We start from the raw sequence: 13,090 nt of genomic DNA, 5'->3' as shown, positions 1-13,090 counted from the left end.
AGGCTTGGGTGAGGCCACCTGGGAGGGGCTGGGAGGAAATGGGAGTTTGGGGTGGGGTGGGGCTCTGAGGACGAGCCCTGGGCCCCCAGGGTGCGGGGCTGGGGGCAGAGAACTGGGGGAGTCCCCAAGAGCCGCCCAGAGTCCTGGCCTGGGGCGTGGTGGGGGGACGGGGAGGGGTGGCCTGGGGGGTCAGGAGCCTCTGGCGGGAGGGGCGAAACCTAGTCCCCCCTGCCGCGGTCCCACCACCACACCGGGCCCTTCCCCCGGGGTTGGCATGCCCGCTGGCTTGGCTGGGGTGCGGGCTGGGGGGGTGTGGGCAGTGAGGGTTAAATGACAAGGGAGGGTCTCCACTCTACGTACCCACGAACCTGGCCCCCTGCCAGGCGCCCCTCAGAGCCCTGAGCCGTGGCCCATGGTGCCTCAGTGGACGGCTCACCTGGCCAGGGGGTCCACACGGGCCTTTGAAGGCCCTGCTGGGGTTGGAGGCTTGGGTCGGGTGGGCAGAGAGGCTGCCCTGAGCTGCCCACGTGACCTGCTTCCGAGCAGTGTGGGGAGGGGCCGCCGCAGAATCTGGGCCGGTTTCCAGACAAACAAGAGGAAAGACTGTTTTCAGAACTGAGACCAGAAGGCGAGGTGGGAGGGCGGGGCCCGTGGCTCTGGCGTGTGGTCGGGTGGCCACCAGCAGGTGGGACGCTGGGACAGAGGTGCCGCTGGCCCCGTGCACGGCCCGGAGTCGGGGCCTTGGGCAGGGGGCGGGTGGCTTCCCCCGCCATGGCCCCTGTAAGGCGTGGGGTGCTGCCCACCAGACCCCGAGTTACCTTCACCTCAGCAGCTATGGTTTGTCTTAAAATAATTTTTCTCACCGTCAGTGGGAGACGGGGCACAACCCGCACACGCACAAGTGTGCACGGCAGGCTGCCTGGCACTCTGCCCCTCCCCCGTGGACCCTCCCTCTCTTTGGAGGCTGAGGGCTGTGACCCTGCGGTGGCCCCTGCCCGCAGGCGGAGCTGGCTGGCGGAATTTCCCGCAGGTGGGCAGGGAGCCCCACATCCTACCTGTGCCCCCAGGAGGAGGGGGGTTTCCAGCCACTGCGGGAGCCCCCCTCCCCCCGGCCCCGCCGCCTGAACCTTCAGGTTAACCATTAAGCAGATAATCCTGTCTCGTGGTTCAGATTTAAAAGCACCAAAGACACACTACGGCCTCCCTGCCTTGGGCCACCAGGATCAGAGCTTTGCATGAGAGGGAGCATGTGCACATGTGTGTGCGTGCACGTGTGCATGTGTGTGCATGGGCACCTGTGCTCCTCCCTCGTGCCCCACGGGGGGCCGGCACGAAGGCCCTCCCCACCTGCCCTGAGGACACGGGAGCTCGCTTTCCTGTCCGAGTGGTGCTGCAGGAACACCCCAAACCTAGGGTGGATGTGGCGCAGGGAGAGCCTGGCATGGTCTCCAGAGTTCTTAGGGAGACAGCCCCTGCCCGGCCAGGGGTCAGAGCAGAGAGCCTGTCTTCAGGGGACACCCCGCCCCAGGCACATGCCCAGGTGCTCATGGGAGCAGCACACACACATCCCGGCACGTGGAGCCAGCGCCACATACGCGTGCTGCACACAAGGCTGGTGCACCCTCCCAGGCACACGCCACCCCCAGGGCACTGGCCAGGGCTTGCCCAGCAGCACGTGTTCGGTCTGCTCGGGTGGCTTGCAGCACAGACGTTTACCCTCTTCTAGTCCTGGAGGCTGGATGTCCAGAGACCCAGGAGTGGGCAGGGTTGGTGTTTGCTGAGGCCTTTTTCCTCCCTGTGTCCTCACGTGGTCGTGCCCTGTGCGTGTCTGTGCCCTGACCTCCTCCTCTTGTAGGGACACAAGTCACACTGGATCAGGCCCACCCTGTGACCCCACCCAGCCTTTATGGCCTCCTAAGAGGCCCCGGTCTCCCAGTACAGCTGCACGGGGATCAAGCTTCCACATGCAGGTTTAGGGCACTAGTGTGAATCCAGTCCCTGATGCCTGCTGTGTTCAAGGAAGCTCAGCTGCCCTCTCTCACACCAGCACACATCCTCACACGCTTGCACACTCACCGTGGGCACTGGTCATGAGGCATCTGACCCACCAGAGCTGCTGACGTTGGTCCGAGCTAGTTTTGGACACTTGGGCCAGTGACCATCTCTGGAGCCCTGGACACCCCCAGCTCTCCCGCTGCCCCTGATGCCTGACCCAGTGTGCTGCCCTGGCTCACCCATGTGCTCTGGGCACCCTTTTGTGGAGCAGGGGTGAGGATTGGCATCAGTGTGGGCCCCCCGCTCCTCTTTAGGGGTCTGCCCTGCAGGGAGAGGGGTGGCCCAGAAGGAGTGAGCCAGGTGGAGGGATCCCAAGACCACCCCAGTCTGGGCAGCTTGGCCAGGCTGGGCAGGGCAGGGGGACAGCCAGGATGCCTGGCCGAAGGGGCTCCAGCTCCCCGTGAGACAGGAGTGGGAGGGGTCCATTGGGAGGGGTCACCGCAGACCAGCTGGGCTGGAGGACCTGGCCTGGTGGCCCTGGCAGGGGTCAGGGGGCTGCGGGTCCTCACTCAGGCCCCGGATCTGCACACTGCAGCTGCTGGCTGGGCCGAGCCTGAGGCCCACGGCCATTATTGCGGGGTTAGGGGCCTTGGCGCCCAGGGCAGAAGAGAAGCCCAGGGCCAGGAGGCAGGCTGCCTTCCAGCGCTTCCTGGGGCCTCCTTCCTCCTGGTCCCCTCCTCCTGCCCTCCCCACCCCTCCCCCGCAGCCCTTATAGCCACATCCTGCAAGGAAAAACCCCAGACTCCTGAGCTGTGGGGCTGAGAGCAGCCGAGAATGCGCGTGGGAACCCAGCCACCCAGGGCACCGGGCTCAGCCTTCCTGCTCCTGGGGCTCACGCTGGGCGCTGCGGCCCAGCTCAGCTGTGTTGGGGACACCTACCCCAGTGGCAGCAGGTGCTGTAAGGAGTGCCAGCCAGGTGAGTGGCCTGGACGTGGAGTGGGGGAGGGGTGCCTGCAGGGACCCAGGATGAGGAGACAGGGTCAGGGGACACAGGGACCTACAGATGGGGTCACGTGGTGCAGGCACCGTGGGGCGAGTGGACTTAGGGTGAGTGGGTGACCTGGAGCCACGCCTGGGGTGGTGGGCCAGCCAGAGGCGGTTGGGGGCTGCTGCGGGGAAGGTCAGGCCGTGGGGAGCTCTGAGCCCGGCCTCCCGCAGCAGGTTATGGGATGGAGAGCCGCTGCACCCACGCCCAGGACACCGTGTGCCGTCCGTGTGAGCCCGGCTTCTACAACGAGGCGGTCAACTACGAGGCCTGCAAGCCCTGCACACAGTGCAACCAGAGTGAGCACCGCCAGGCGCCCGGCCCCGCTGGTGCCCACGTCACACGGGGCCTCGGAGCAAACCCCAGACCACGCCGGGGCCTGCCCTCCCCTGCCCCAGGCGTCCCACAGTCAGCTGAGGTCACCCACGGGGCACCTCCCCCTCCCAGAGGGCCAGGGCCACGTGGCTGGGTGGGTGAGACCCAGAGTCGAGGACCACAGAGGGTCCTGAGGCTGGAGGGGGGGGTGGGAGGGGTGGGCAGAGCTGCCGCGGGGTGACCCCTGGGGCCGTGTGGCCAAGAGGGACATGGCATCCGGGGATGGGAGAGGACCAGAGGCCAGCCGGCTGCGAGGGGGCTGCTGGCCTGGGGGAGACAGCTGCAGACCCTCAGCCTCGGTCCTCCAGCCTGCTCTGTGGCTCTGGCCTCCCCACTGACTGCGCCCACCTTACCCGACCCCCAGGAAGTGGGAGCGAGCCCAAGCAGAGATGCACACCCACGAGAGACACGGTCTGCGGCTGCAGGCCGGGCACCCAGCCCCAGGACGGCTACGGCTACAAGCGCGGAGTTGGTGAGGGGGGGCCTCTGGGACCATGTGGAAGGAGCATGTCCCTCACACGCTGTCACCTCCCCTCAGCACCCCGACCCCAGGCTTGGCCGAGTGCCCTCTTCCCCAAGCAGGTCAGGCCAAGACAGGGGCTGGGGGGCTCCCGGGTCGTGGCCAGTGGATGGCATGTAGGCAGAGAGGGGCTGCTGGAGGCCCTGGGGGGTGAGCGTCTGGGCCCCCCAGGGCCGGCAGATGGGCAGAGCCTGCTGACTCTGTTGCAGACTGTGCCCCGTGCCCACCAGGACACTTCTCCCTGGGCAATGACCAGGCCTGCAAGCCCTGGACTAAGTGAGTGTCCCCGGGGCTGGAGGGTTTGGGCGGCCTGGGGTCTGGGAGCCAGGGGTCAGGTCTGGTAGTAGGAAGCTGCTGGGTGGGAGCTCCGGGGCCCAGCACCCCGTGGCCCCTTCCCCCCCATGATAGGCCCCCCCGACGTTGGTCCCTGCCCTGCCCGCATGACCCCTGCTCGGCCCTGGCCCAGCCTCCTCCCACTGGCCTCTCTGCTGGGCTGGAGTGGGGAGGCCGTGAGACCCCAGCCCAGGCCCGGGAGGGTGTGAGACCCTCACTCATTCACAGCTGAGAGGCCCCCCTCCTTGTTGAGCTGACCTGGTGGGAGCGGGAGGAGAGCAGGCAGGGGTTTGGGAGAGAGCGGGGCGCAGGCGGGAACAGGTCAGGGGAGCGGGGATGGGAAGCAGGCTGAGCAAGCGGGGGAGGCCGGGGGGAGGCCCAGGCTCCCGGGGGACGGCAGGGTCCTTGGCCTCTCGCCTCGCCGCCTTTGGGCTGGACTCTGGTGCTGCCTGAGTGACCCGCTGTGGACCCGTCGCCCCTCACATCTCCCTGGTCCTGCCCCAGTTCTCGGCCCGTCCACTGGTGGGGGCCGAGCGGGGTGGGGGGCCCTCTGGCCTGATCAGCACCCTTGCCCCGCTCAGCTGCACCTCGTTAGGAAAGCGAACACTGCGGGCGGCCAGCAACAGCTCGGACGCCGTCTGTGAGGACAGGAGCCCCCGACTCACACCAGCCTGGGAGACCCAGGGCCCCGCAGCCCGGTCCACCCCCGCTCAGCCCACCACTACCTGGCCGAGGGCCTCACAGGGGCCCTCCACGCCCCACGCAGAGCCCCCCAAGGGTAAGGGGGCCTGGCCTCGCCCCAGCAGGGCCCTCCCCCAACCCAAGGGGGGTGGGGTGGGGGGTGAGGGTGGGTGGAGCTGCCCTCTGGCCTCGGTGTGGCCCTCCTGTGGTGGGTTCCTTCCCTGGTGGACCCCACGTCAGCGGACCCTGCCTCCCCGCAGGCCCTGAGCTGGCCGCGGTCCTGGGCCTGGGCCTGGGCCTGGGCCTGCTCGCCCCCGTGGCCGCCGCGCTGGCCCTGCTCCTGCACCACAGGGCCTGGAGGCTGACGCCCAACGCCCCCAAGCCCCCTGGTGAGTGCTCGTAGTGGGCCCCAGAGCACGCTGCCTGCGGGAGGCGTGGGACCCCTGCCCACCTCCTGCCTCCCACCTCCCACCCCTCACCCCTTCCTCCTCCCCAGGGGCAAACAGCTTCCGGACCCCCATCCAAGAGGAGCATGCCGATGCCAACTCCAGCCTGGCCAAGATCTGAGCAACGTCCGCTGGCGTAGGAGCCAGCGCCCCTCCCCAGGCTGGGGCCCCAGAGGGGCAGTGGGGGCCCCCAGACGCAGGCCGCCCCACCCTGTCACCCCTGCACCCTGTCCCCCCGCCCTGTCACCCCTGCACCCTGTCCCCCCGCCCTGTGCCGTTTTAGGTGCTCCTGGGCTGGCACCCTGGGCCCTGCTACGTATGCTGTGCATACTCTCCGCCCAGGGAGGGCCCCCAATAAACGACGTTGGCAAATGTGGGCCTCTGACTGGGCACCAGGGGTCTGAGGGCTGCACACCACGGGGGCTGGCTGTGGGGTAGGAGCGCGGCAGCCAAAGTCAGTGCACTGGGGAGTCACGAGCCCTGCCTGTCAAGCGCGATGCTAACCCAGCCTGATGGACCCCAGGCACCCACTCTGGGGCTACCTGGAAGGGGCCGGCAGGGGCTGCTGGGCTGGGTGCTAATGGGGGTGGGAGGGAGCCCTGAGGAGGCCCTGGTCCCAAAGGGGGTTTTAGGACAACCCCTCAGGGTCTCTGGGGCCCCTCCCAGGAGAGGGCACAAGTGTCTGTTTCTTCTCAAACCCCACGCCCTGTTAGACCTGCGTGTGTGGTGACCCTGGGACCCCCATGAATGCCTGCAGGGCCCCCGAGTCCCCTGAGGCCAGCTCTGTGCCCACAGGGAAACTGGAGGCTTCTGCCTGGGCTGACCCTTCGTCCACCCTGGGCGCGAACAAAATGTGCAGCTTTATGTGAAAAGGTTCCCAGGTGGGAAACCCAAGCGTCCGTGGGCACCAGGGTGGGCTGTACAAGGCCGAGTGGTCGGACAGGCCCGCTGGCTGGCACTGGGGGCAGTCCCTGCTCTGGCAGCTGCGCAGACTTGGGGCTGAGCCCGCCCCGAGGGCACAGGACCGAGCTGTGGGCTGTGACCCGCCAACCCCCCCCCCCCACAGCGCCCCTCCGTGCAGGCGAGGTGGACGGGGTAAACGGCTCATCTGAGCGCCGGCAGCCCCGGGCCAGCGAGGAAACGCTCCACAGCCCATAGTTTGTGCCCTCGGGGTTTGTGATAGATTTAAGAGCTACTACGAACCGAAATAAAAAACCACCGAGGTGCTGGGTGGGGGGTCGGGCGTGGGGTGGGGTGGGTGGTGAGAGCAGAGAAATGCGACAGCCCGAGGCCCCCCGCTGGTGGACCTGGCAAAGATGCACACCTCTGAGCTCCCAGCGTGCTCCCTCCCTTCACCCACCTGCGGGCCAGGACTGGGCATCATCCCACAGGCCAGCGCCCTCACAGCAGCCAAAGGTCTGCCCCAGACACCTGTGCTGCCCCCCAGCCCCGCCCCCCCGCCCCCCAGCCCCCCAGTTTCTCAGGCTGGCTTTCTCCGCAGAGCTGCCCTGGAGGCCCTCCCACCTCTCCTCAAACCTCTGACCCCTGGCTGGTCCCTCGGACCTCCTGGGGGCAAAGGGAAGACTGAACCATCCACGTGTTCTTGGAAAGATCTCGGGTTGCAGCGGCGAACACAATACGTCCTCTCTGCCCTGGAAACGGGCAGCAAATAGGCACCACTGGCCTGGGGCCTGTGGTCCCTGGGCAGTGTGCAGGCTGTGCAGAGAGGCTAAGGGACCTGATGGAGGGGCCTGGGGGAGGGGCCAGGTCCTCGGGGAATGGAAGGTCGAAGGTCGTGGGCTTCCTCCCCAAACTCCCCGGCTGCGAGCCCCCCACCTTGCCGCCAGCCTGGTGGCTCCACCTCTGAACAGCTGACGGGGGTGGGGGGGTTGGTCACCTTCACTTTCCTTGGATGCTGCCGCTCAGCACGCTCTCCACTCCCTGTCTCTGCTGACAACCACCCCTCCCGTGTGAAACCCCGCCAGGGCTCCCCCCACCCCCCGGGGGGCCCACAGGCACCCACCCCGGCCCCTCCCTGCTCCAGGGCCCCACCTGGCTCCCCATCCTCCCCCCACAGCCCCCCAGGTTAACCCCTGGACTCTGCTTGGGACCCTCTGCCCCGTGAACGCGCGTCACTTGTGTGAGCTGAGACAAATGATGAAAAATGTGATGAGCTGCTCAAAGAGTATAGGAAAATACACGAGCAGATAGAAATCATCTCCCCCGCAGTGCCTGGTTACAGAAGCTCTGCAGTAACCCTGTGTCTGTGTGGGAGGGGCCTTCCGGAGCCTCAGGGGCAGGAGGCCTGACGCAGGCCCCCATCCCCGACGGCCTCTTGTTACACACAACCCTGCCTCTGGTTTCCTGCTGCTGCGGGTGGCAGTCCCCCTCGGGCAGACAGCTGCCCCCTGGTGCCTGATGGGCTGGCCCAGCTTCCAGAAGGGCCAACAGATATGACCTTGTCCGACAAGCGTCATTTGTAGGGGATTTATCGTATTTTTTCAGGCGCTTACCAGAATTGGGGTGATGCCATCCTGGTACAGACCGGACTGCTCAGGCCTTTAACACGAGCAGAAGGTCCAGGACTGCCGAGTTCTCCACTCCTCACCTTTCCCTGGGGTCCAGGGATGGCTCAGACCCTCTTCCCCAACTAGGAGCTGAGCTGAGGTCTGGGGGGGTGGTCCTCAGACAGGGTGGCCTCACCTTACCCCCTAGCAGCCGGAGCTGTCCTGGAGACCCCTCCCTCTCCTGCAGGGCCCAGCTGCTTCTCTGAGGAGGGCCCTGCGCATCCTGGGACTTGAAAACAATAGTTGAGTCACAAAACTGCTCATCCCTGTCATTTCCCTCTGAAAAGGACAGCTGCCCCGTCAGGTGAGGCGGCCGCTGCAGGTGTCAAAGGGCCTCAAACCAAGTGTTCTGGGTCTGCCCAGGTCACCAGGTCACAGCCGGCAACACACCTCCAGCCCGTGGGCGCCACCAGAATCACATTCCGGGCACCCCACTGCCCACCCCTGCAGCGTTCCCAGAGGTCTCCACCCGCTGCCCCCGTACCAAGCCTCAACTGGAGGGCCAAGCAATCTGGGGAGGCTTCCTAGGGGAGCCCGGGCCCCCAAGCCCTTTGGTGCCAGGTGGGGAAACTGAGGCTCAGACAGACAAGAGACAGTCTCACGGTGAGTTGGAGGCTGAGTTCTCTGTGGCTCAAGAGCTCCGTCGGGGCCGTCCGTCCACATCCTCCAGGATGACTGGATTCGTGTGGGGAGATCTGGGTGGACATCTGTCCAGCAGAGCTGCAGCCTGGGCAGGCCCCTCCTCCCCGAGCGTCAGGGTCCAAGCAGTGCCCTGGTCTCTCCTTGCCAGCTCTTCCCAGCAGGCATCAGCGAGGCTGCTGCCCACAGGCGTGTGTGTGGCCATGGGGGGGCTTGCATGTCAAGAGCCTGGCCAGGCCCAGTTGGCCAATTTGGGGCGGGGTGGGGGGGAGCTTGTTCTAATCTCCAGAAAGCGGGGGCAGGGGGCTTGTCCTGATCCCTGGATGGGTTCTGAGGCTGCTCAGTGCTGGGATTCAAGGACTTCTGGTAGGTGTGGGGTCTGGGGTCTGGAGGCTTTGCAGGACAAAGTGCCTCATCCCACCTGCTCTGGGCGTCAGAGACGATCTTTAAAAGCCCGTGGGGTCCCCCTGAAGAAGCTGGAGGTGGGGAGGGGGCTCAGCCAGGAATGGTCCCTGCTGAGTTCACCCTTGTTGGGGGTGCACCCCACCCCCAATGACTCAGGGCACCGTCTGCCACCCCGCATCCGGTGCCCACACACACTCCAGTCCCTTCAGGCCCGGCAGCCACAAGGTTTACGTAGAAAACACTTCTGACCCCCTCCCCCGCCCCCCCCACGATGTGGCTGCGGATACGTGCGGTGTTTCCCCCGGCAAGGCACACACATTTGGGTCATATTTAGTTTCCGGATAAGAATGCCTGGGCCAAAGGGCATGATCACTTAGGAATCCCCCAAGGCCACCCCCCCACGTGGGTCTCCCGCATGCCCCCTCCTCCGTGGTCAGGGGCTCTGCAGGCTGTGATGGGACCTTCTCTTCTCCCTTGGGGTCCCTCTGGGCATGCCAGATCTTAGTTCCCTGACCAGGGATTGAACCCGGGCCCATGGCAGTGAAAGCGCCGAGTCCCAACCACTGGACCACCAGGGAATTCCCATCCCTTGAATTTTTTTAAAAAAGAATTTATCTTTTATAGCAGTTTTAGGTTCAGGGCAACAGTGAGGGGAAGCCTACCCCCCATAAATATCCCCAAAGAGTGTGCATTTGTTACACACGACGAACCTCCACTGACAGGTCATGTCACCCAGAGTCCCTAGTTGACACCAGGGTCCCTCTGTGCAGTGCGTCCCTGGATTTGGACAGACGTGTGATGACACGTGCCCGCCGCTGGAATCTCCAGAGCAGTCTCACTGCCCCAAACCGCTGCCCATGCCCTGGATTTTGAGTCGCAGAGTCTTGGGGGTCCCCGCAGAGTCGGGCCCCCTTGGGGAGCGGCAGCGGCGGGGCGGCCTGCGGGGCGGGGTCTGGGCGTGTCCGGGAGGGGCCGGCCTCCTAAAACCGCGGAGCCGCGCGCGCGGCCATGGGTGGCGCGGGTGTCATGGGGGCGAGGGTCGCGCGCGTGGCCCTGTGCGGCGTCGCGCTGCTCTGCGCGCTGGGCCTGGCCCAGCACCCCCCCGGGGGTCTGAGCTGCGGCCCCGGCCGCCATCTGTATGGGACGGGGACCAGCGCGCGCTGCTGCCGCTCGTGCACTCCAGGTAAGGCGAGCTGGGAGCCCCTGCGCGGAGGGCAGAGCGCGGCGCCCCGTCCCCCCGTGCTCAGGGCGAGTTTTCCGAGTCCAGAGCCCTGATCCCAGCGCAATCCGGGGAGGCGGAAGCGGCCCAGACCGGGCCAGTGGCCTGGGGGGTGGGGGGTGGGGCGGGGGCAAGGGGTGTAGGAGCCGCAAGGCAGGTCTGGCGTCCCAAGGTGGAGGAGGGCTGTCCCCGTGCCTTCCGAGTGGGAAGAGAGCCCTTGGTCGTCACTCAGGCCACTTCCTGCCCAGTTTGGGGTTGCACCCCTCCTTCTCCCAGCTCCCTGCCTCAGACCTGCATCTATGGTGAGGGGCAGGAGGAATGGGTGAGTTTGGGGACAGATATTGCAGGGAAAACGCCCGGAGTGTCCCCCTCCCAGGACCTGGGGAGTGGGAAGGGGGCTCTGAGAGGCCAGGTCTCAGCGTGGCGGAGCCATGGACGGCGGTCACGGAGGGACGGGCAGGCTGCCTCAAGGGTCCTGGCAGCTGAGGGCAGTGCAGGACCCGGACAGGGGAGAGGGAGTCGGTCTCCCAGGCGACCCCCTTATCGGCAGGAGCGGCTCAGGGTCACATGCCGAGTCATGGCCACCCTGGGTGGGAGCAGATTGGGACAGTTGGGGGATGCAGCCAGGCCTGGTGGGTGGAGGAGCTGGGTGCCCAGGAGGGAGGGACACAGCTGGGCCGAGCCAGGGTCCTGGCTTCCAGACAGGTGTGCTGCCCGCTGGGGCTGCCCTGCCACCCCCATTTCCCTGGAGGCCCAGGAGGGGGGCGCCCTGGGGAGGGCGGCTCGGCCCAGCTGCTGAGAGGGCTGCTTGTCCCCTGCCCAGCTGAGGGGGTCTGTCCTGAGCTGGACTGCCAGTGTATCCAGCCTGAGTTCCACTGTGGAGACCCCCAGTGTAAGAGCTGCAAGCACTACTCCTGTCCGCCTGGCCAGGGGGCGAGGCCTGCAGGTAAGTGGCAGGTGGGGGTGGCCCGGGCAGGCCAGGTGTGCAAGGAAGCTCGCAAGTGGGGGGTACGGACACGTCCTCCGGGCAGGTGGGCGCCAGCGCTGGGGGTCTTGCAGCGCCCTGGCGGGGTAGGGAGGCGCTCTCTGGCTTTAGCATCTCAGCCCACATTGGGGTCACAGTGCCTCCTGTTGGTGTGGCTCTGGGAGCCCTTCCTTCTCTCTCTTGACCTGAGCTTTTCCATCCAGAGACGATGCCCCTAAGCGCTGGTTGTGAGGAACAGCGGGGGTATCCAGAGGCTGTCTGGCCCTTAGGCCCTGGCTCTGACTACGCCCAGGTCCTTCACTCACCCCGACCCGATGTGGGGGGGGGCCTGGCTGAGCACATGTGGGCCGGGGGAGTGAGGGCGGAGGGGGGGCTGTGTGAGGTTGGCGGCGCCGGGCCTAGAGGCAACTGGGGTAGAGCCTCACCCCTCTCTCCGGGACCCTCCCCTGTCTCCCGCCCTACGGCCTCCGGAGCAAGCGAAGGCCCAGCCTGGCTCTTGCCTGGCCTCGGCTTCCACCTCTTCCTTCCACCACATACCCTCCAGCCTCTGCAGGCAGGTTCCTCCCCTCCCCCATATCCCCTCAGGGACCCTCCACTCAGCCCAGAGTCATGGCCTGCCCTGGAAAGGGGCACACGGAGGACCTGATTTATCCCAGGTCCCGGTCCTGTGGCCACCAGGGGCCCCTGTCAAACAGATGAGGTGGGGGTCCCTGTGCTGTGGACCCGGACACCAGGTGGGTCTCACCTCGGCCACACCAGCTGCCCTCGCAGCCTGTGTCTGTCTGTCCGTCTGTCTCCAGGGAAGTTCAACTTCGGCTTTGAGTGCATCGACTGTGCCGCGGGGACCTTCTCTGGGGGCCGCGAGGGCCGCTGCAAACCTTGGGCAGAGTGAGTCCTGGTGGGGACTTCCGGTGGCTGGGTGGCCCAGGCGGGCTCGAGGGTGGGGCCTCTGCTGTCCCTTCTGGCGCAGTGACCCCCAGACGGCTCGGAGGGCAGCAGCCTTGCTGAGGGGCTGCTCAGGTGGCCGAGGGCTGACCGAGAGCTCTGTGTCCGTGCGTCCCAGCTGCTCCAAGCTTGGGTTTCCCACCGAGTTCCCCGGGAACAAGACGCACAATGCCGTGTGCAGCCCAGGGCTGCCGCCCATGGAGCCGCACGGCCTGCTGACCACCGTCCTCCTCGGCCTGGCCGCCTGCATCCTGGCCCTGACCGTGACCCAGCTCAGCCTGCACATCTGGCAGTTGAGGAGGCAGAGAGTGCGGCCCCCAGGTCAGTTGTGCCCTGGGGACGGGGAGGGGTGCCCCTGCCTGCCTGCTAACCGCAGCCCCTCTGCAGAGACACAGCTGCTCCTAGAGGTCCCGCCACCCCCGCCCGAGGACGCCTACAGCTGCCAGTTCCCTGAGGAGGAGTGGGGCGAGCCGCTGTCGGAGAACAAGGGCCGCCTGGAGAACCTGTGGGTGTGAGGCCCACAGGGCCCGTGCCAGACCCTCCCGGAGCTGGCCCAGGCTGGCCCGCAGGGGCAAGGGCTCAGGGCCCTGCCGTGGGGCCCCAGCTCTGGGCCCGGCCCTGCTTCCCTCAATGGCGGAAACAGGTGGGGGGATGGTGACAGCGACCCGTGCCCCGGATCATGCCCCGGATCACGCAGAAGAGGCGGCAGCTGTGGCTGGACCCTGGGGGGACAGAGGCGCGCCGTGGCTGCCTGCCTCTCTTGCTGGCCCTGCTGGGGTGGGGCCCATGGGTCCTTGGCTCCCAGGACAGGAGGCTGTGGGACCACAGGCCCTGGCTGCAGGCGGCACTCAATAAACGCTTGTCCGGTGGTCTGAGTGGTCGTGTGCTGGGAGTGGGGAGGGAACAGGCTCCGGGGTCTCCCCAGCCAGTGCTCG

The 13,090-nt window shown here is 66.8% G+C and overlaps 2 protein-coding genes across 2 annotated transcripts; both read left to right on the top strand.

Annotated features, from left to right (window-relative positions):
* Nucleotides 1–2,829: 2,829 nt before the first annotated feature.
* Nucleotides 2,830–5,516, top strand: TNFRSF4 (TNF receptor superfamily member 4; the record flags this gene model as incomplete). Its single annotated transcript, XM_079696491.1, has 7 exons — nucleotides 2,830–2,971; nucleotides 3,217–3,339; nucleotides 3,780–3,887; nucleotides 4,145–4,211; nucleotides 4,850–5,046; nucleotides 5,210–5,338; nucleotides 5,446–5,516. 7 exons carry the CDS (start codon nucleotides 2,830–2,832, stop codon nucleotides 5,514–5,516), a joined length of 837 nt encoding a protein of 278 aa, XP_079552617.1.
* A 4,516-nt stretch (nucleotides 5,517–10,032) lies between these two features.
* On the top strand, nucleotides 10,033–12,786 carry TNFRSF18 (TNF receptor superfamily member 18; the record flags this gene model as incomplete). The annotated part of the gene is made up of 4 exons (XM_079697365.1): nucleotides 10,033–10,189; nucleotides 11,049–11,171; nucleotides 12,011–12,098; nucleotides 12,274–12,786. The coding sequence occupies 4 exons, from the start codon at nucleotides 10,033–10,035 to the stop codon at nucleotides 12,668–12,670; spliced, it is 765 nt and encodes a 254-aa protein (XP_079553491.1). The 3' UTR covers nucleotides 12,671–12,786.
* Between the last annotated feature and the right edge of the window lie 304 nt (nucleotides 12,787–13,090).

This window comes from Hyperoodon ampullatus (assembly GCF_949752795.1).
Source record: "Hyperoodon ampullatus genome assembly, chromosome: 2".
Lineage (NCBI taxonomy): Eukaryota > Metazoa > Chordata > Mammalia > Artiodactyla > Ziphiidae > Hyperoodon > Hyperoodon ampullatus.
This window is presented reverse-complemented; position numbering and strand designations above follow the sequence as displayed.